At 42.2% G+C, this 23,618-nt stretch overlaps 1 protein-coding gene across 3 annotated transcripts in view; it reads left to right on the top strand.

Annotated features, from left to right (window-relative positions):
- tmem164 (transmembrane protein 164) overlaps positions 1-23,618 on the top strand; it is a 137,237-nt gene that overhangs the window by 40,133 nt on the left and 73,486 nt on the right. For all 3 annotated transcript variants that reach the window (XM_078547521.1, XM_078547519.1, XM_078547520.1), the window contains exon 3: positions 9,655-9,721. In XM_078547521.1, coding sequence (XP_078403647.1) covers positions 9,662-9,721 — 60 coding nt within the window. In that variant the 5' untranslated portion in view covers positions 9,655-9,661. The remainder of the gene's footprint in view (positions 1-9,654; positions 9,722-23,618) is intronic.

The raw sequence follows: 23,618 nt of genomic DNA, 5'->3' as shown, positions 1-23,618 counted from the left end.
TAGGCCTTTGACATCAGGGGCCATCTTTAGGCCAGGTGATGCTACTTTCCATCCCATGTCCCATTTTAAACTGGCCACTGATGTTCTGGTGGAGAGCTGGTATTTTAGGAACCTTTTTTTCCCATTTTCCCCCAAGTACTTCAAGTCTCAAGGAAAATAATGCCCAGTTCAAAGACTGAAATAGGGCTTGAAACAATGACCTTCTGACTGAGTGTTATTAACTCCAGTCTAACATGCTATTTTTAAACAAGTCAAAAATGATTGTAGCAAAGATCTTTAGTTTTGGTTTGGGTATTAGGTTAAATAATACATGACCATTTGTAGTCATCTTTCGGATTTTTTTTTGCTTTGTGTATTTACCTCATCTGATTGCAGATGATACCTGGGCTTAAGAGGGTTAAATTATGTGGGCAGGTTGCATAAACTTGGCTTGTATTCCTTTAAGTATAGAAGATTGAGGTATATAAAATGTTAAAAGGAATACTTCTAGTATATATACCAATAGGGTAGATAAAGAGGATCTTTCTTTCCTCTGGTGGGGGAATCGAAACAAGCCATAATCTTAAATTACAACTGGCTGCTCTTTGAGGAGAGAAATCAAGAAGCACTTTTTCACAAGAAGAGAATTCCAGATTTTGACTAAGTTAACAGGCTACAGATGCCAGGGCAATTGGAGTTCTAAGGTGGCGTAAGCTAGATTTTTGCTTGGTAAGGGTATGGAGAAAAGGTGGGTAAATGGAGGAGGTTCAGAACAACCATGCAGGCTTTTTTTTTATTCATTCACTGGAGGGGCTGAATGGCCTACTCTTGTGTCTATGGGCAGAATTTTCTATTCGGTGTGTGGGGGTGGGCCCTGCACACCAACACCTAAGATGACGCGTGGTGATGTCAGGTGTGCGTCCTGACGTCACTGCGCGTCATTCTGGTCTTCCATTAGGCAGGCACACACCAGAGTCAGCTGCGTGCCCACCAAACTGTCAAAGGTCTGTTAAGGCCACTAATAAACTAATTAAAGTAATTGTCAGGGCTGCCCATCCAACCTTAAGGTTGGCGGCAGGCAAAGAGCCCAGGTGGCCTTTGCATTTTTCATGAAACCTCATCCACAGGCGGGATGAGGTTTCATGAAGGGTTTGTTGATTAAATAAAATTTTTCATTAAAATTCATAAACTTGTCCCAGCTCATGACAAGACAAGATGGAAAATTTTTTTAAAAAATTATTCCATCTTTATAACTGAAATTAATCTCCCTGAGGTAGCTCTGTACCTTGGAGATTTCTGCGCTCTTTCGCGTGCATGTGCAAAAGAACACATTTCCATCCATTGTTTTATCTCCACCTTTTAGCCTATTTCGATCCCTTCCCCCCACCCCACCCCCACCAGGGCTATCTGTACCTTGCTCGTCCTGCTTCCTACCCTTAATGTCACCGATTAGCACATTCATTAGATAATATCACCACTGTCAACACCTCTTTGTCCTTTTTTGTCTATGACATCTTTTGGCTATCTCCACCTATCACTGGCCCTCTATCCAACCCTACTTGTCCCATCCCGCCCTTAAACCAGCTTATATTTCATCTCTCTTCTATTTTTCCTTAGTTCTGTTGAAGAGTCATATGGACTCGAAACGTTAACTGTGTTCCTCTCCGCAGATGCTGTCAGACCTGCTGAGTTTTTCCAGGTATTTTTATTTTTGTTTTCGATTTCCAGCATCTGCAGTTTTTGGCTTTTATTTTAGCATAACTAAAAGTTCTGTGCAGGTAGTGCACAAGCCGCCCCTTTTTTAAGTTACTGACCCTGCACATCTGTGCAAAAAAAAAATTCAAGGCCTAATGTCAATGGCCCCTTCAGACAAAATAGTACAAAACCATTCCTAGTTGCAAAGGACCTTGCAGGCTCTCTTTTTTCCTAATTTCCTCTAAATTTACAGTTCATGAATATAAGCTGTGTTATGCACAGAAAAGTTGGTCCTTCAATTCATTGAGTCTGTTGCATCTCTTTCAAAGAGAAATCCAGTTAGCCTCACTCTGCAGCTCTTTCCCCCTATCCACACTGTTTAATTCCACTTCAAGTGTGTATTCAACTCCTTTTGAAAGCTACTACTGAACCAGTTTCCATCATCCTATTGGGCAAAAAAAATCTCATTTCGCATCTGCTGCTTTTGCCAATCACCTTTTAAATCTGTGTTCTCTGGCTATAGATCCTTCAACCATTCGAAAAACAGTTTCTTTTAATTAACTGTTTAGATAGGGTAAATTAAACACCTCTGTCAAATCCTTCTGCTCTAAGGAGCACAGATTTAAGGCAAAAGCACATCTCTGGTTTTGAAATGCCCCGCCATTGGTAGCTGTGCTGTCGGTTGCTGAGACCCTAAACTCTGGAATTCCCTTTGTAAAGCACTCTGCTTCTACCTCTTTTTTTTAAAGACGTTCTTTGACTGAGCTTTTGGCCATCTTGTGACTTGTCGAGTTTTGATTTGATAACATTTGTGTAAAACACCTTTTAAGCTCTTTTACTAAGGTAAAGATGTTATGTAACTTTATTTGTTGTAATTTCTAATGACTTGTGGGGGCAGTGTCTCTCCCTATTAATTAACTTTTCATTCTTTTTCCTAACCTATCATCCTGAGACCCCTTTCTTTGGGAACTTTTTTCTTGTTTCCAACACTGCCCCCCCTGCCAAGCCCATGGACATTGAGGCCAAGGGCAGGATTTTTCTTTTTTTGGTGGAGGGGGGCGCTTGGTGTTAGGATCCCAACATTGGGATCATTAAGTACGGCGCACTGGCTCCTGAAGCTGGAAGGCCAGTAAGAGGCCTCCAGCAGTGAGGAAGTATCTTGAGGTGGAGGTTCCTTCTCAGCACTTAAAAAAGCTTTTGAGGACAACAACAGTACAGCTACCAGACTGCATTTATGGAGAGAGCCCCCCTCCATGGGGCAGCCTGTGGCCACAGCTGTGACCATGTACCTCCCACTGCTGCTAAAGGAGTCTTAAAGTGCCTCAGGAGCACTAGCCCACTGGTCTGCTGCCATGAGCCTCATCCTCTCACTGGCCATGGTTTGGCCACTGCAGGGAGTCTACAGGCTGATGGGAAAAATCTCGTTGGACCAAGAGTCTTAACTGTCCTTTAAATGGCCGCATTTGGCTACCCACTGCCTGTGGCGGGTACCTAGTCTCGCTTCTGACCCAGCCTCCTTACTTCTCCTTGAAGTGGCACTGTGCTGGTAAACTGGCATGCCAACTGGTGGTAGATATTTTCGGGCCCGTCAGCCTCCAGCGGGCTTCCAAAATTCTGCCCCAAGTTTAGTTCTAATAATTGTGTCAGCTGACATCAGTTTGCTATAGTATAATGGCTGACTATATATGTCCTGCTAAGCCACAAGGAGAACTTGCAGTTCTAACCAGGGGTTTGCTTTTGCAACTGTTTGAATTCAGGTTTGTGAATTGAATTTCTTTGATAGAGGCTGTGTTTGCTCCAACTCCAATCACCATTGTTACTGCCCTCTGTCAAGGCCATGAAGCTGCACCACGAGACAGAGCTGATGTATTTCAGAGGTTTTACAAGCCAGTGCAATGCATTGGATTTGTTCCTCCTTCTCAGACAGGCAGGTACGCAGAGAAATGCTGTGATGGATTGATCGCCCTGAAGCTATGAGCTTGACTCCCTGAATCTGCCACATTTTTTCAGAAATTCCAGAAGTTAGTGTGAGGGAGAGAGGTTTATATTGGCATTGTAATTCTCCTCAGTGATTTTTAAAAAGCACAGCTGTTTTGTATTAAATATCCTGCATCTAGACTGTTACGTCAATGATAAAGGGTCTGAAATCTCTCTGCAAAAGTAATCATGGTTGGAAAAAAAGCTGTGGGGAAGGAGCAGGGGAGTGCGGGACTATTTAGATCGCTCTGCAAAAGAGTCGGCAAGGGCAGAGTTTTCTGAATGACATCCTTCTGTGCTGAATTATTATATGGAGGGGTGAAACTTATCTTGGGCAGTAATGAAAAATGGCTGATAGAGAATTGGCACTTTGCTTCAGTTGGGTGGATGTATAACAATGGTTAGTTATCGGGTCAAGTGTAAAATGGACTGCTGATTCTCTTGTCCGCTATGCACTAATGCCCAAGACCGATTTCGTCCCCATAGTGTTTGTGTCCCCACTCTGTTCCTCAATTATGCTGTCTCTGCTACTGTAAAATGTAATTTGAGTGTAACTGGCCTATTACTATATGTGCATTGTTACGTTGCTGGCTTTGTACCAGACCGGTCTGGAACTGATTTTTAGCTGTGCTTTGGTTCAAAATTTCTTCAGTTAATGGTTGAGTATTTATTGAACAAAATGAACCTAAAATAAAAGCAAAATTCTGCAGATGCTGGAAAACTGAAATAAAAGCTGGGAAAACTCAGCAGGTCTGGCAGATCTGTGCAGAGAGTAACACAGTTAATGTTTAGAGTCTAATATGGCTCCTCTTTGAACAGATACTGCCAGATCTAAGTTTTTTTTTTCCAGCAATTTGTTTTTATTTATTTTAAATGAACCCTAAACCCTTATGTTGAAAAACTGTAAAAGAGACAGTTTTCCAGGCTCAACTTCTGCAGGATGAAGCAGTTCCATTTCTTTAACTCACCATTGGCCTTTTTATGTAGAACTGAAGTTGACGCGTTATTCTTGGAATGGGTTTGGGAAGAAACCTTGTGCTTCAGGAGGAGTTTGCTCCTCTTTTTTTTTTGCATGAGGAAGCTATTCATTTGAATTGAGGGATTGCATGCAAGGGTCTACCAGTTGTCCGGTGTCTCACCATATTTGCTCAGTAGAGCTTGAGTCTAAATCAGTATAGAGTTAGATAAACATCTTGTCTTTTTGCCTGGAAACATTCTATGAACAGTGAATTTGAAGTAGCCTGAACCCAATTCCCAATGGATGCTAATCCTAGTGCATTACCTGCAAAAGGGTACTGGAAGCAGATTCAATAATTAACTTTCCAAAGGGAATTAGACTATTGCCTGAAGGGAGTTTTGCAGTGTGATAGGAAGAGATCTAATTGGATAGTTCTGTCAAAGACCTGGCAAAGGTGTGTTGGGCTCGATGGTCACCACCTATGCTATATCATTCCATGATTCTAGTCCCCATCACATAATTGCCTATAATTTGGTGTAAATTGGGAATAAATTTGCTCATTCAGGCCCTTTTTGGGATGGCTGGTGGTAGAAAATGGAAGTCATTATTGTACAGTACAGGGTACTCCTTGGCTATGAGGTCTAAAGTCAATATCTGAGACCATCAAAGCCTCATTCTGCATCATACCAGTATGTAGTGCATGAATAGCCAAACTGAGCTATGGGCCTTTAATAAGCAAGGCAATATCACAAATCTGTTGACCATATTTGTCCTCCCTCAAATTTTTCTTTCGTCATGACTGATCTGATTTGTCGTTTACTGTTCATTTTCGCCTAAGCCTCTGCAGCAGTGGGACGTGCCAGTTGATTGTGTGTCTCATATTGCACCTAAATGGATATTCTAGTAGGGAAGTGGGCATTTGGAGCTCTAGGTCTGATAAAGTAGAAGGGGTTTTTCCTTGCTCTTCCTCGCTATGACTATCAGTAAGAACCACGGATGACCTGGTTAATTGACCTCAGTTGCCTAATGAGACTACACTAGTCATCTCCATTTAAAAATCAATGATCAGAAGGAAGGCTTTCCTGACTTATAACAAGCTGGTCTGTATTACTACATTCGGAAAGGTTGGGTCATTTAGAAGCTGCTTATTATCGTGCTGATTTTTGTATAAGTGAGCCAGCAGGGTTGGCTTTTGCAATCATAAAGTCAAATGTGACCTTCCACCAGCAACATTTTACCCATGTATTGACGACAAAGTAGCCCTAAATAGAAAACCAATACACAACAGAAAAAGCAATTTGTGCAGTCAAAATTGTGTTATGCCCGAGAGTATTTTCCTACTCTTAGCAAGAAATCATGTTTATTGCAAATGGGTCAGTGAGAGTGCACACTTAAAAAGTTTAAGAGCCCCTGCCCTGTCTGACTGAGAGCGGCAGCATTAAGTCTGGTTATTTAAAATAACTTTGCAGTTACTGAGATCTGGTGCCGTTGAACAAAACTTCACTTAAGTCCTTTGTAAAATGGGGTCATGCTTATGATGCAGTAATTTTTACAGGGAAAGCAAATAGAGTACATGGAAGTTTGTGTAAATACACATTGGGTTGTAATTTACTGTGGCAGGGTATCTAACAGTGTCCACCGTTAACTTGCCCTGCATGTTTGATTGCAATTATGTTTTATGTGGCCAGTTGCTGGAAGTGCGAGCTGATAACGTGTGCAGTGACATGAGTGAACGGCACAAGCGCAACTGTGTATCTCACTGAAGAATCAGATTGACAAGTTGTGAAGTCCTGAAGTTCAAGGACTGATAAGTGTAAGGTTGGGGTGAATTAAATGCTAAATCAGCCACAGAAAGAGAAGACTAAGAAAGAAAAAACAAGCAGCAAGATGAAATTTAAAATGAAATTTAGTTTTTTACAAACGACAAGCAATTTAAACTTGTAATTAATTTTTTGTACCAGATAAGTTCATTGACTGTAGGTAAGTACTTAGCATATTAATAAAAGCATCTCTGATGGCTAATTTAAATAAATATACATGTACGTTAACAGACAGGCGACTTATCACTTCACACCAGCTCTAACTTTGAGTTTAGTTTGCGTCTACCACACAAATACAGCCACTTCACGACTTTCAGTGGCAGATAGTAAGGTGACATACCGTTTTCCTGAAGCTTAATGGCAAAGCGCTGCATCTCGAACAGCAACTTTGGGATTTCTGTGTATAACCACGTGCCTGCCCTCGCCTGAACTGGCTTGTAGCAATTCTGCATAATAAGTGAGTGCCATTAGCCTCACTGTTATTTTGAAGGAATCAATGGGCCAGAATTTTCTTTCCCACCCCACGTCAAAGTGCCTTTCTGTTAAACGTTTTAATTGCTTATTTTGGTCAGAATGAGGTGGAAATGCATCACTGACATGAATGTAAAGAATTAGTTGACTGTTTTCTTGCCTTGCCTCCTTTCTCGCATTCTTTCACTTTTTTTGTTTTTTGCATTTTCAGTCAACCAGAAAGTGACACTGCACTTCACCAAATCATGTGACAATTGATAACCTGCAGTCAATCGGACTTTTGTTTAAGGTTTAATTCTAGACTTCAAAATGCAGCTCATTTCCTTGGCCAACTAACCAGTTGGTCAGTTCAGACTTTTTAGTAGGACCCTGGTTTTGAAAAGTAGGCAGAGTGGTGCAGATATTACTGGGAGAGAGACTTCCTGTTATAGTACCTTGGGCATTAATACACAAGAGGGTCTGTGTGTCATAACAAATCAATAGACAATCCTTTCACCTCTGGGACTTGTATTTAACATCCACCCTGATTGAGGTCTTTCCTTTGTTTTCCACCTGTAGGTTGCTCAAGGGAATTTATTTTGGATAGCCTTAACCTTGTAATTAGCGCTCATTAGATCACAGCACAAAGCAGATTTTTGTCCCTATGCTAAAGAGTAGAAAAACATCCCAAGATGCTTCACTGACGCATAACTCCAAGAATAAATGTGCACTGAACCAAAGGAGGAGACATTAGAAAGAAAGACAGAAAACCTGGTCAAATGGATTTTAAGGAGGGCCTTTAGAAGAGAAAATGGAAGTGTATAAGGACTTGAGCAGGGCTGCTTAGAGCATGGGGCCAATTTGCATCCAGCTGATGAATTTCAACCTGGGCCTAAATTAAGCATTAGGACACTAATTTCCATAATTGAGGCTCCCAAATAACTTTTTTATTTCAAGTGGGCACCTTTTAATAGTTAGAAGCAGTTGGCTTACAGATTTGACACTTCCAGGATAGATTGGGTCACAATCGCTCATGCCCAACCAGTCAAAGTTTTGCCCAAAAGACGAGGATGACCAGGTCCAGTTCTTTCTCTTCTCCTGCACCCCCACCAGTATATTGAGATGAATAAATGGCAGAAATTAAGAACAGCAGCTTCTCCCTCCCCAAACATTTTTTTAAAAGCTCTGTCGTTATAGAAAAGACTTGCCTTCAATAACCTGCTCACTGCTCAGTCTGGGTTCTATCAGGGTCACTCAGCTCCTGACCTCATTTCAGCCTTGGCTCAAACATGGACAAAAGGGCTGAACTCCAGAGGTGAGGTGACAATGACTGCCCTTGGCTTTAAGGCTGCAATTAAACAAGTGTGGCATTAAGGAACCCTAGCAAAACTGGTGTCAATAGGAAATGGGGGGAGAGGGAAAACTCACTGCTGGTTGGAGTCATATCTACCACCAAGGAAGGTGGTTGTGGTTGTTGGAGGTCAATCATCTCAGTTCCAGGACATCAACCATCAGTGACCTTGTTTCCAAGATAAGGTCAGAAGTGGGGATGTTTGCTGCTGATTGCACCATTTGTGACTCCTCATACTGAAGCGGTCCATGTCCAAGTGCATCAAGATCTGGACAATATCCAGGCTTGGACTGACAAGTGGCAAGTAACATTCATGCTATACAAATGCCAGGCAATGACCATCTCCCAACAAGAGAATCTAACCATTGCCCCTTGACATTCAAAGGCATTACCATCAATGAATCCCCCACTATCAACATCGTGGGGGGTTACCGTTGACCAAAAACTGAACTGGACTAACCATATAAATACTGTGGCTACAAGAGCAGGTCAGAGGCTAGGAATCCTGTGGAGAGTAACTCACCCCTTGACACCCCAAAGCCTGTCCACCATCTCCAAGGCACAAGCCAGGAGTGTGATGGAATACTTTCCACTTGTCTGGATGAGTGCAGCTCCCACAACACTGGAAGCTTGATGCTATCCTGGACAAAGCAGCCCTCTTGATTGGCACCACATCCACAAACATTCACTCCCTCCACCACTAACAGTGGCAACATTGTGTACCATCTATAAGGCAGGAACTCACCAAGGCTCCTTCGACAGCACCTTCCAAACCCATGATTGCTACCATCTAGTAGGAAAAGGGCAACATGAGAGCACCACCAGTTGCAAGTTCCCCTCCAAGCCACTCACCAACCTGACTTGGAAATATTACGCTGTTTCATCACCGACACTGGGTCAAGATCCTGGAACTCCCTCCCTAACAGCACTGTGGGTGTACCTACACCACATGGACTGCAGCAGCTCAAGAAGGCAGCTCACTACCACCTTCTCAAGGGCAATTGGGGATGGACAATAAATATTGGCCTAGCCAGCGCTGCCCAGATCCCATGAATAAATTTTTAAAAACTCTGTTCCTTTTTAGGTGCTTCCAATTTTGATGCAGCTTTGTCCAAATCAAAGTAAGGCCTGAGGTCTGAACATTGTTTGTTTGCTTGAGAACTGACCTTTCCATATAAGCAAGAGAATTGTAACAGGAAATAGGTGGGTTGGGGGCATCTAACCAAGACTAATGCTTATTTGATTACAACTACAATACTGAAGGCAATTAAAATATTATAGGAGCAAACTTTGTACATGGCCAACTCTGCCTATAGCAGTACCAAAACTCATCACTTCAGATTTATCTGAATAGTTACTGTAACCAGGTTTTGTGACTTGGCAAAAAAAAATAACTCTTGTTTTCTGTTGAACTGTCTTGGCAGGCTCCAGATGCACATGTTGAATGGAGCATTACTGGCATTACTATTTCCTGTAGTGAATACCAGGCTGGTGAGTATTCCATTTTGTCTGTTATATTCACAATGCTCATGAACCAGTTGGTCCCGATCCTCCTCGTGACTGTAAATTTACTTTGGTAAAATTACAGTTTTGTAGTTCAGTTACAGTTTTACCAGTTCCAAACACTTCTGCTTTTTATATTAAGAGCTTCCTTTTATTGAAATATAATTGCCTACATAACATTCTTCACCAGCAGTATCCAGTTGATCCCGATTATTAGATGTTTAATTCAATTTTTTCCCCCATTTTGATTTGAAGACAGAACATTTGACATGACACTGGAGAATTTCCTGCTCTTTTTCAAAAATGCCATCTTTGTAGCATTCATTTTAACCATCAGAAGAGGTAGGCTGGGGCCTTAGTTATAACTCTTGCCTAAGGGAAGGCTACTCTAGTGATGCCAGTTTTAGATTGTGAACTTGTCTTTTTGTTATGGGGCTTGAGCCTGCTACTTAGTGCTATCAATGAACAAAGCTTACAAAACTTTTAAATACCAGACAAATGAAAACGTTTGAATTAGGAGCAGGAGTAGGCCACTCGGCCCCTCGAGCCTGCTCCACCATTCAATAGATCATGGCTGATCTGATTGTGGGCTCCACATTCCTGCCTACCTCCGATAACCTTTCAACCCCTTGTTAGTCAAGAATCTATCTAGCTCTGCCTTAAAAATATTCAAAGACCCTGCTTCCACTGCCTTTTTGAGGAAGAGGTCCAAAGACTCATGACCCTCTGAGAAGTTCTCATCGCTCTTAAAATGAGTGACCCCTTAATTTTAAACATTGACCCCAAGTTCTACATCCTCCCACAAGAGGAAACATCCTCTCCACACCCACTTTGTCAAGACCCCTCTGGATCTCATATATGTTTCAATCAAGTCACCTCTTGCTCTTCTAAACAGGATACAAGCCTAGCCTGTCCAACCTTTCCTCATAAGACAATTTGCCCATTCTTGGTATTAGCCTAGTAAACCTTCTCTGAACTGCTAACACATTTGCATCCTTCGTTAAATAAGGAGACCAGTACTGTATACAATACACCAGATGTGGTCTCACTAGTGCCCTGGACAACTGAAGCATAACCCCTCTACTTTAGTATTCAATTCACCTCTCAATAAAATTCTATTTAGCTTTCCTAATTACTTGCTATACCTGCAAACTAACCTTTTGTGATATAGTCACTGGGGCCCTCGGATTCCTCTGAATTTGAGCTCTGCGATCTCTCTCTCCATTTAGATGTCCTTTTTTATTCTTCCTGCCAAAACAGGCAATTTCACATTCGCCCAGCCATTTGCCAGGCCTTTGCCCACTCAACCTATTCACTTAACCTATGTGACTTTGTAGCCTCCTTGCATCCTCTCCACAACTTGCTTTCCTACTTATCTTTGTTTCATCAGCAAATTTAGCAATCATACCTTTGGTCCCTTCATCCGAGTCATTTTATATAAATTGTAAAAGCTGAAGCCCCAGCACTGATCCCTGTGGTACACCACACACTATATCCCGCCAATCAGAAAAAGACCCATTTATGGTTGCCCTCTGTTTTCTGTTAGCTAACCAATCTCTTATCAATGCCAATATGTTACCCGCTAACCTATGAGCTTTTATTTTCCGCAATAACCTTTTGATGTGGCACCTTATCAAATGCCTTCTGGAAATCCAAGTACAGTACATCCACTGATTTCCCCTTTACCCACAGCATGTGACTCCTTCAAAGAACTCCAATAAATTGGTTCAACATGATTTTCCTTTCACAAAACTGTGTTGACTCTGCCTGATTGCCTTAAACTTTTCTAAGTGTCCTGCTATAACTATTAGCTTCTAACATTTTCCTATTGACTGATGTTAAGCTAACTGGCTTGTAGCTTTCTGACTCTTCCCTTTTTGAATAAAGGAGTTACGTTTGCTATTTTCCAGTCTAATGGAACTTTCAATCCTTACAATTAAGTGTGTAGTAGTTGGATGGATCTTATTTAAATGTAATGTTTCAGCAGGATCTGTGCTGTGTTCTGTTTATGCTTTGGTAAGTGTTCACTTTGTTACCATCCTGTTAACACTAAACTCAGCCATTTAAAATCAAGAGAGAAAATGAGAGATGGTGCAGGAGGGAGGGTGTTAGATTCCTGGGACATTGGGAGTATTTCTGGGGGAGGTGCGACCTGTACAAGTTGGATGGGTTATATCTGAACAGGAACAGGACCAACATCCTCGTGGGGAGGTTTGCTGATGCTTTTGGGGTGGATTTAAACTAAATTAGCAGGGGGATGGAATTCTGAAAAGTAGCTCAGGGGAAGAGAAGCCGAGATGGAATTAGAAGTTAAAACACTAAGTGAGTCTGGAAGGCAGAGAAAACAGGCTAGGTAAGAAAGAAGTGAGTTTAGCAAAGCTAAATAGAATATATTTTAATGCAAGGGGCCTGAGGAATAAGACAGGCTAGCTGAGGGCACAGATAGGTGTGTGGGAGTATGATGATATAGCTGAGACTCAGACTGGCTAAAAGAAGGGCAGTATTGGCAACTCAACATTCCTGGTAATGGGGTATTCAGACGAGATAGGAAGGGGGATAGAAGAGGAGGGGGTTTGCAATATTCAAGTCAAGGAATCAATTATAGCAGTGCAGAGGGATGATATCTTGGAAGGATCATCAATGAGGCCATATAGGTAGAAGTAAAAAACACAAAGGGAAAACATGCTGTTGAGTGTGTACTATAGGCCCCCAAACAGGGAGAGATGGAGGACCAAATATGTAACCAAATTTCAGAGAAGTGTCAGGATAATGCAGTAATAGGGGATTTTAACTACCCAAATATTAACTGGGATAGTTTTAGTGTGCAAGGTAGGGAGGGAGCAAAATTCTTAAGCTGCATCCAGGAGAACTTTTTTAGCCAGTACGTAGACAGTCCAACAAGGGAGGGGGCAGCTCTGGACCTAATATTCAGAAATGAGCCCGGGCAAGTGGAAGGCGTATCAGTAGGGGTGCATTTTGGAGATGGTGACCATAACTCAGTTAGATTTAGGATAGTTGTGCAAAAGGATAAAGTTGGGCTGGGAGTAAAAGTTCTAAACTGGGGAAAGGCTAATTTTACAAAAATGAGATACGATTTGGCCCAAGTGGACTGGGAGCAGCTACTTGCAGATAAAACTGTCAGAGCAGTGGGGGGCATTCAAGGAGAAAATAGCGAGAGTACAGGGCAAATATGTTCTCATAAAGACAAAGAGGGGGACCAAGTCCGGAGAACCCTTGATGTCAAAAGACATAAAGATTAGGATTAAGAAAAAAGAGAAGCTTATGGTGGATACCAAGGGCTTAATACAGCAGAGTCCCTAGAGGAGTATAAAAAGTGCAGGGGGAACTTAAAAGGAAATTAGGAAAGCGAAGAGTGCATGAGACAGCATTGGTGGGTAGAATAAAGGATAACCCAAAGGGGTTTCTTTAAATATAAAGAGCAAGAGAATAACTGGGGAAAGAGTAGGGCCAATTCAGGACCATAGAGGTAATCTGTGCATGGACCCGGAAGACATGGGTACGGTCCTCAATGAACATCAGTCCTCACAATGGATAAGGACGATGTAGGTATAGACATCAGGGTGGAGGACTGTGAAATATTAGAGGAAATTAACATAGAGAGAGGAGGCACTAACGGGTTTAGCGTCCTTAAAAGTGAATAAATGCGCAGGCTCGGGTGTGATGTATCCCAGGTTGTTGAGGGAGGCAAGAGAAGAGTTATCGGGCCTTGGCAGTAATTTTCAAATCCCCTCTGGCCACAGGTGAGCTGCCAGAGGACTTGAGGACTGCTAATGTCCTTCCATTATTAAAAACAGGAGGAAGGGATAGACCAGGAAATTACAGACCAGTCAGTCTAACCTCCGTGATGGGGAAGTTACTGGAAAGAATTCTGAGGGACAGAATGTATCTGCACCTGGAGAAACAGTAATTAATCAGCTAGCCAGCATAGATATATTAAGGGAAGGTCGTGTTTGACAAATTTGATCAATTTTTTTGAGGCGGTAACTCAGTGTTGATGAGGGTAATGCATTTGATGTGGTATACATGGACTTTAGCAAGGCTTTTGATAGGGTCCCTCATGGCAGACTGGTCAAGAAAAGAAAGCCCATGGGATCCAAGGCAAAGTGGCACATAGGATCCAAAATTGGCTGAGGGGCAGGAAGCAGAGGGTGATGGTAGAGGGATGTTTTTGTGACTGGGAGTCTGTTTCCAGTGGGGTTCTGTAGGCTTGTTGCTGGGTCCCTTGTTTGTGGCGTACATAAATTATTTGGACTTAATGTAGGGGGTATGATCAAGAAGTTGCGGATGACATGGAAATTGCTAGGATGGTAAATAGTGAGGAGGATAGCCGTAAACTGCAGGAGGTTATCGATGGGCAGGTGGGCAGAGCAGTGACAAATGGAATTCAACCTGGAAAAGTGTAGAGGTAATGCACTTGGGGAGGGTTAACAAGGCAAGGAATTACACTATGAATGGTAGGACCCTGGAAAGTACTGAAGATCAGAGGGACCTTGGTGTACATATCCACAGATCCCTGAAGGTAGCAGGGCAGGTAAATAAGGCAGTGAAGAAGGCATATGGGATACTTGTTTTCTATGCCTCAGCTAATAAAGGCAAGAACAGGAGATAATGCTGGAACTGTATAAAACGCTGGTTAGGCCACAACTAGAGTACTGCATGCAGTTCTGGTCACCACATTATAGGAAGGATGCGATTGCACTGGAGAGGGTGCGGAGGAGATTTACCAGGATGCTGCCTGAGCTGGAAGGTCTGAGCTATGAGGGAAGATTGTATAGGCTGGGGTTGTTTTCCTTGGAGCAGCGAAGGTTGAGAGGGGACCTGATAGAGGTGTATAAGATTGAGGTGCATAGATTGGGTGGATAGGAAGACACTTTTTTTCCATTAATAAAGGGGTTAATAACCAGGGGGCATAGATTTAAGTTAAGAGGTAGAAGGCTAAGAGGGGAGTTGAGGAGAAATTTTTTCACCCAGAGGATAGTGGGAGTCTGGAACTCACTGCCTGAAAGGGTGGTTGAGTCAGAAACTCTTAACATTAAGAGGTATTTAGATATTCACTTGCATTGCCATAGCCTCCAGGGCTATGGGCCAAGCACTGGAAAATGGGATTAGTGTTGTCAGATCTTTGACTGGCATGGATACGATGGGCTGAATGGTCTCCTCCTCCTGTGCTGTAAACACCTGAGTCTAACACCAATGAGGCTATTGTCTCTTTGAATTCAAAGTATTCCCAAGTATGATCATTTATAATTGAATTGAGTCTTTTCCAAAATATTTAAACACAGTGATGGCTAAGTGAAGTCTCCAGTTGTATTTCAAATTGCTGTCATTGTTGCTTCATTCAGTGAAAATGATTTCATCTTATTCACAATGAAAGCTTGTGGCACTTGACAATTAGTGGAATGAGCACAGAAAACTCACTATGGTGGCTTTTGATTATTCATTAAAAGGGTTGCTGTTGTTGAAATGCTGCAGATCTTTATTAATGTTCTTTTTGAGTCAAGAGCTGAAACCACCCCACATAAGTGCTGTAAGCCTGTGGTTGTTTTCACCCAATGGCCAGTATTAACCTATATGAACCGTATTGCTAAAGATTTTAAAAATAAATTTGGTATGAGAGAAATCTGGGACTCAATTTTTTAACATCTATCTACATGTGTACTTAGTTGTCATTATAGAACAAAAATAAAGCCGGGATTTTCTGTGTCTCTTCCCCCCCCCCACATTGGTAACACTGTCCATATGATAAGTTGATTATTTTTAGCAGTGTTGTTGATGAATATGGAGTGTTCATTGACTGCTTCAGATAGTAGTTAATGTTTTCTTGCAATAAATCTCAATTCATAATTTGGAAAGATAACTCTCCTTTAAAATCCACAGAGGAATAATTTATTAATGCCGTACATCCTGGCTTCCTCAGCTAGTTGGGTTAGCACCTTGTGCTGGTGTAAGAGGGTGTAGTTTCTCTTTTCACTGAAATGCTGAGCTCCCTCTGTCAGTCACTCTGTTTGGGACTGTGGGCATGGGAAGATTGGGTGTTTATCCTTTCATAACAGGCAGGAAAGTTTGAAGGATGCCTAATCCCAGTGCTGCTAAACTGCATCTCCTCCTGACAGCCAGTTCAGTGTGGCACCACTGGGAACATGCAAGGAAATGTTGTGTGGTACAAGTGGACTTGAGGCAACTGCAGAAAATGGCTAACTGGGAGGATGAAGGAGAAAAGAAGGTTGAGTGAGTGGTAGATTTGTGGTGTTTTGTGCTGGGGCTTAGACTACTTGGGACATTGCAATTTCCTCTCAACCTTCTATTGAAAAGCATGAAAGCAACGGTTGCTTTATTGGCAAGGTAGCAAGATTTGCCAAATGTTTTGGTGCCACATGAGGAAAATCAGATACCAATAAATGCATCTTTTTAAAAGGGCCAACAGGTCACAGTACATCCCTTATCTAAAACTTGGTAGATTTAAAAGTTAAAATTGCAAGTCACTTCCTTGTTCTTTAGCCTTGCCCGTACCCTTATCACACCACCTCCATCAATTCAGTTTGAGCACTTGGTTTATTGCACTCTGTAGCAATTTTGTTAATATCTTTCGATGCTGTTAAGAAAAACCAACTGTGCTGACCTGGTCACTAGAAGGAGCTTCAAAGCGAATGAATGCAATGATCCCAGTGACATGATGGGTACACACTGTGTACTTGTATATATTTATCATTAAATCGTGTATACTGAATAACCCACCATGTGTAATTGCCACACAACACTATTCTGAACAAGCCAACTGGCTCTCTTTTGAAGATCCAGTTTTCTTTTCAAAGTGTTCGAACAACCTCTGTTTGGAGCCATGCAGCCTGTCTGCTTCAATGGCCATGCCTGGTAACCCATTCCTCCTTGTCTTTTGGGTGGGAAGTAAAATTCCATCCTGTTCAAATTTCTAACTTCCTAACTTAGTTTTTAACCATGTCCCACTTGGCAGGAAAAAAACTATGAACTAAATGGTAATATTTCCAAAATATTTCCTAAATCTTCATTTAGGTTACCTTTTTTCTAATGGTGCATATTTTCAACAATGATAACTGTTAAAATGCTAGTGGTCGCAGTTGTTTGCAGTCAAGACATTAATCTGAAGCAGAATGTCGGTTATTTAACATTTTAATAAAGCCAGTTTTCGCTCCCCTTTTAGTTAAATGTGACTGTTCAGTAGTTTGTACCTTTTTTGGAGTGAGCCACTTGATACAGCTATTTATGTTTGTGTCATCATGACCTCTGTTACAGTAGATCTTGGCTGGGCCAGTAAGATTCTAAATCATTTACTTATGGATGGTACACACTGCCTAATGCTGAATCATGCAGGAAAGGACATCCACAGGGGCTATTTATTTGTTTGTGCTGAGTTTGATTTCCCAGATGGTGCAATAGGAAGTGTCCTAATTGGATTCTGTTCCTGATCACTATTCTGCAAATAGGCTCGAGAGACAAAAATGGCCTATTGTTCCTATACCTGATCGAATATGGCATGTGTGGGGATTTCGGGTGAGGATGGAATCTGGCACAGTTTGACATCCTTCATCCCCCCCCCCCCCCATAGTAAGGAACCCATCAAGCGGACTGTTTGAGGGAAATGCCTGAATGATGAGCACTGAATAAGGTAATGGAGGGTGTGTTGTATAAACACAGCTGTGTCCCTTGTGTCCCCTCAGCAGAGGTTATAGTACCTTCACAAAATGAGGATTTGGAATAAACATTTACTTTGTCAGCAAATACAGTACCCTGGAATCAAAGACACCAGGGAGCAGAAATTCAGCTTCATTGTGCCTGTTTCAAGGGACTGATATTCTGTGCCCAAAATGTGCCAGAAAGACATCTGGCATTGGGCCTTTTCTTTGGTGTTTCTGGTAGCTGCCAGAGACAGACATTGCACCTTGTACATGTTTGATTGAGGGCATAATGCCTATTTTTAGACCCTCTGTGGGGAAATTGGATGGAGGTCTATGGAGCTGGAGCCTGGACAACTGTTAAAATTCCTCAGCTGCTGTAAGTTTACATTTTTAAAAAATTGTTGAAAAGTAGGTGTTCTCCGAACTCCATAGAACTCGCGCCATCCGGCCAATATTGCCGTTCCTTCTTTCCTCCTGGGTCTTGTATTCAGATCTCCATCGGCAAGGCAAGTGGACTGATGACCTTTTTAAAATGGCAAGCTGCTTACGGAGGTGTGACGAGCATTAACAATGTGTCCAAGTAAAATTTATGACTAAGGAGTTTGACTGGGACTGAAGACTGGCTTCAGACTTCCCACTATTTAATTGGAGGCAATTTATGCCCGTTCCATTGATAATGGGCAAGCAGTCTGACAATTTAGAGACAGTGGAGGGATTGAGAGGTGGTGGTGAGGTAAAGTTGTGTTGTCAGCATCTGGAATCTGACATTGTTGTTGGATGACTGTCTAGGAGCAGAATGGAGATGAAAAATGGTAAGGGGCCAAGAATGAATCCTTGGCAATGCCACAGGTAATAGTGCAGGGGCAGGAAGAGAAGACATTGTAGGTGATTCTCTGATAGTTGATATTATTGGCGCTCTCTCCTTTGGTTACTGTTCTTCCTCCTCTTCAAATCTGCTGTCACCAACCCTGGCTGCAAAAGAGAACCCATGCAATCCCTCTATCCCTGAAAATTAATTCCAGGGAAGATTTTTCACCCATATGTTTAAAAGAAAACCCTGAATGTGGGAATAAATGAAAGGATATGTAAATTTGCAGGTGACACTATTTGGCAAGAGAGCAGAAAATTGCAAGAAGTTCAGAATTCTAAGTAGCAGTGGAGCAATGGCAGAGCAAGTCAAATAGAACCAAGCATGATGCAAAATGTGTTCAACAGGAAAATGGCAGATGGGATGCAATCTAAATGGCACTCCTGGCTGCAGCAGTAGGTCACAGCATCAATAATAGCATCACTTACTCGCTCCATTCTGGACACCAGTGTGAATACCTGGATCCTGGGGTTGTGTAGGGAGTGCACTGGACAGTTTCAAGTAGTGGGGACATCAAAAGGTACCTGAAGTCCAGAGCTGGGCTGCACCTTATCTGGTGAGCTGAGGATTGGAACTCATGGATCAGTTTTTTTTTTAAAAGGATGTTTTTCTTGACTTTAAGCCCAAGCTTTACACTCTGTTCCAAACAGATGATGGCTTGGATGGAGGAGGCCACATGTGCAGTACCATATCGGACAGCTTTGTCATACTGCAAGTTAACAGGTTGCTCCCAGTGATGCTTAGGCTGCTTCCACTGAGGCTCGACTAGAATGAAGCAGGGCCTTTTGGCTTTAAACAGGTTTGGGGATTGATTGCAGAACACCTTGTAGCAGAGTTTCACTAAATCAGTTGAATCTTCTGCCGTTGGTCACAGCGAGGGAGTACCTAAAGATAGGAACATGGCTGATGAAGGTATGGATAACAGTGTTGTTCGTTCAGATCTTCCTGGTCAATTGCCTCCCATGTTTGTCCATCTTCTGGAAAACATGCGGGCTTAGGCTGTCTACTGAAGCATGAGTACCACAGCCCTCTGCAGTGGATCACCTCAATCCCACAGAGGTCTTATTGGCGTACAACAGTCATGCTGCCCAAACACGGCTACCATTTTGAGCTGGCATCTAGATGAAGCCTTGAACTAGGGTTGAGAGGTCATACGAAGCATCTCAGCAAGATGAAGCATCACAACAGAAACAGTCATTCGCACAATATTTGGAGATCAAAGGTATGACAGGTTGTTCAGAATAACCTTGGCAAGGTTTCTGAGAAGGCTTCAATGCATGGCATGTCAGCATTGAAAGCTGCGTGAAGGGAAAGGTATACATGTAGAGGGAATAGAGAAGTGCAAGGAATATTCACCTAAGATGCATACTTGCGAGTTATTATGGGGCTTCAGTAGAAAAGCTACACCAATTTCACATTGTGTGTCTCTCTCTTTTTGCTTCAGCTACTCTTCCTAGTTCCTTTACAGCACCCTTTCCCCCTTCTCCATGGTGATGCCTCTTTTCAGGGCAAACATCAGCAATGCTGGAATCTTTCATGGCACTGTGCTGGAGGATGCCATGTGATTGAAGCTGGTGACACTAAGGCAACTGCCAAAAGACTCTGGAAACAGGAATTAAACAGGAAGCTTCAGCAATTAGCTGACCACTTTCATTTTTACTGTAGATTTTGCTAAACTCCTTTTCCATTTGCAGCATGGTGCACTCATATATCTGGATGACCAGTTCATGTAGTCTAGACAAATGAAAGTGTTAACTGAAAGGGTATGTTGAAAAATCCAATATATCCATTAGTTCATGTACAGCTTCCCACAAACTGTTGGGTGCTCTCTGAATATTTGAAAATATGAGGGGGAGGTGGTGGCATAGTGGTATTGTCACTGGACTAGTAACCCAGAGACCCAGGATGATGCTCTGGGGACCAGGGTTCAAATTCTACCACAGCAAATAGTGAAATTTGAATTCAATAAAAATTACCTGGAATGACTATGAAACTGTTGTTTGTTTTAAAAAAAAAAAAATCTGGTTCACTTCAGGGCCCTTCAGGGAAAGGAAATCTGCTGTGAATCCAGACCCACAGCAATGACCCTTAAATGCCCTCTGCACTCATTTCTCAAGGGCAATTGGGGATGGGCAATAAATGCTGACCTAGCCAGTGATGTCCCATCCCATGAAAAAATATATTTATTAAAAAATCAGAATTGGAACAAAAGTAAATTAATTTCAACCCAATTTTCCAATTGTCAGCAACGACTTTTACTCCTGGAGCCTTCCTGATTAGAAAGTTGAGATTAAAATTTCCATTTAACCAGGGTGTTTCTTCCAGCCAGTGGTGTAGTTCTACAATGCAGCTCATTCAGTTTGACGTGTTCACACCCTGTTGATTTAGCATTGTCATTCTTTTTGCAAGAGATGAAAAATGACAACATTGATGTCAGTTGTTCTCATGTTGTATAAAACCATTGGCCATAAAAAAGGAAGAAAATATCTTTTAATCACGTTGCAGAAAAAACCTCAAAAAGGAACTCTAATAACTTCTAAGAAAGATGTAAAACTTGTTTATTTTGGCATAGGTTTTTTTTGTTAGTCAGTGTGCTCGTTTCCCTTGCACTTTAAAATCGGAGTGTTAGTTGACAAATGATTTTATGCCTCAGTAACCGCACTTGTGGTAGGGGTCAGGTTTTAATGTCCCACTGGGGCGGAATTGCCAACGGTATGATTACTATTAGCTTGTTTTCCCCTCTTCCTCTTTTAAGTGCCATTAATCCCTTCACGGGGTATAATTCCACTGGCACAAGGTTGAACTGCTGCAGAAGGCAGCTCACCACCACCTTCTCAAGGGCAACTAGGGAGAGACAATAAATGCTGGTCCAGCCACGAAGCCCACATCCTGTGAATTAATGAGGAAAAACCATGTTTGCATCACAGTTGAGCCTGACCTGCTCTTGCCTGATGGCTACACTTCCAGCTGCAAGCATTGCATAGCATTGAGGAGTGAGGACAGTGGCTAATTTTGCAAACCCTACCCCAAAGTTGCTCTGCCCAATTGTAGTTTTCTTGTTGATATCGGCTAACTCAGTACAGGTGGAGATTGAGTGTGAGATGTTCCTGTTTTTATGAATGGTTTGCATCACAGTGAGCCCAAACATTAGTTTTAAAATTATCTTCATTTTGTGATTTTTTTTTTTAAAAGAAGTTTTTTCCATAAGAATGAGGCTCAATGCTTATTCTCCAGTTTTCTATCTCTTGCACTTTCCTGAAAATGATGCTAACGTTGGCCTATGATTTTGTTGGTGTTAAAAGCCACCGCAGAAAGACCAAATGGAGGAATTTTCATATTTGAGGGGTGAAGTGAGTGCTGAAAACATGGAGCCAAACCTTGACCACTACAGGAATTGGCAACATAGATAATCGGTCTTCATATGGTAGAAGTTTTTATTTATTATAAATCTTTCTCACTGCAGCACTTGAGCATATAATCTTGGCTGACAATTCAGGACTGTTGAAGGAGTGCCACATTGTCAGTGGTGCTGTCCCTTAGATAAATTGAGGTCCAATCAATCCATCCAAGTTTAAAGAAACAAAATACTTGCATTTATATAGTGCCCTTCATAACTTTGGGATGTCCAAAAGCACTTTCCAGCCAATGAAATGCTTTTGCAGTGTTGTCACTGTAGGGACCACAGCAGAGAATTTACTGCAGCTGATGCAATGATATCTCTTGGCACAATTTGAAGAATGGTGTGGTTTTGACCAAATTTTTACTATCAACAGATTATCCAGTTGATCATAGGGGTAGACAATAAATGCTGGTCCAGCCAGCGAAGCCCACATCCTGTGAATGAATGAAGCTATTTGAAGAACCTTGCTGTACAAATTGGCTTCTTTGCCTATTCAATAACTTCACAAATGAATTCACTGACGATGAAATGCTTTTGGGATGCCTTGTTTCTTTCCTATCTTTGCTTTCCCCAAACCCTAGTTCGCATTAATTGAACTAAATGTACCAAAATGCTCAAGGAAAGATGGAACCAATGGAAATGGTTGCCGTTTTAAATTCCGAACTTCTTAAAAACAATTCCGAATCACTCAGAAAGGTGCAGATGCACTGTGGCAATGTAGTATAACATTGAACCTGGATTTCTGTGAACAAATACTGGACTTGTGAAGGTATTTAATGTGGATGTCTTGCGTCAAAATAATTAATGCTATTGATTAAAAGGTTCAATTTCCCATCAGCTTTAATTCAGATAATTCCACTCCTGTTCATCCTTCATTGTTACTGTCCTTTTTCTATAGTCATTTATTATCTTTTGTGTGAATTAAAGAAGGTTAATGTTCAATACAAGTGAAACTATAAACAGGAACTCATGAGTGGAGAGAATCCAACTTGCATCCCAGTTCTGATTTGCATTTGCTCCCTTGTGCCACCAGCTAAAATGATTGTTTTTAATATTCTGAGTATGACCGCAGATTAAATCTAAGCAAGTTTAATCTAACACAAAACTCATTATATTTGGCTGGAAATGTATTAGAATAACTCTGGAGCTGAGTTAACTGTGGTTTTGCTGCTGCTCTGTGCTGCTCTGCCCACATGCTGCCACAATGTGCTGGATTTTACGCTGCCTCGCTGATTAGTTTGAAGGCAGGGATGGCATGTAAAATCCAGCGGCTGGCCTTCCTGCCACCGTCCACCCTCCCTGACCTGTCCTGAAATTTTACAGGGGGCTGGGGGAAGACATTGGGCCTGTTGAACTATTGAGGCCCTCAAGTGCTGTGCGGGTGGTGGTGGAAGCCTGAGCCATGTGGGGAGCCCAGCAGCTTGAGTTGCACAGGCTGGCTGTCTGGCAAGAGGGAGGACATTTTTTTCAGTCCCCCTGGCCTGTTGGAGGCAGCTTTCCCCAGACTCTTAAATGTGGCCTGCCAACCCGGCTGAGACCCCTGACTCCCCTGGGCCTCTTTGTGTGGTGGGACTGCCTGTAGTCCCAGTCACGGCCACTATTCCTGGCAGGTACTGCGTGGACAACAGAGCTGTCGGCCATCCAATTGGGCAGCAGCACTAAAGATTTCCACCTGAGAAATGGGTGGGAATCTCTCCTTAAAGCAACTAGTTCCCAGTGTTCAATTGCTGTGGGGCAGCTGTTGGGGTTGTGGGCAGGCAAACCTCTCTCTTTCTCTTCTCTCTCTCTCTCTTCTTTCTCTCTCTCTCCTTTTCTCTCTCTCTCTCTCTTCTTCTCTTTCTCTCTCTCCTCCCTCTTTTTCTCCCTCTCTCTCTTCTCCCCTTTCTCTCTTCTCTCTCTCTCTCTTCCCCTCTCTCTCTCTCTTCCCCTCTCTCTCTCTCTCTT

Source organism: Cetorhinus maximus, chromosome 8, assembly GCF_964194155.1.
Source record: "Cetorhinus maximus chromosome 8, sCetMax3.hap1.1, whole genome shotgun sequence".
Taxonomy (NCBI): domain Eukaryota; kingdom Metazoa; phylum Chordata; class Chondrichthyes; order Lamniformes; family Cetorhinidae; genus Cetorhinus; species Cetorhinus maximus.
Note: the sequence above shows the minus strand (reverse complement) of the source record. Positions and strands in the feature narration are given on the sequence as shown.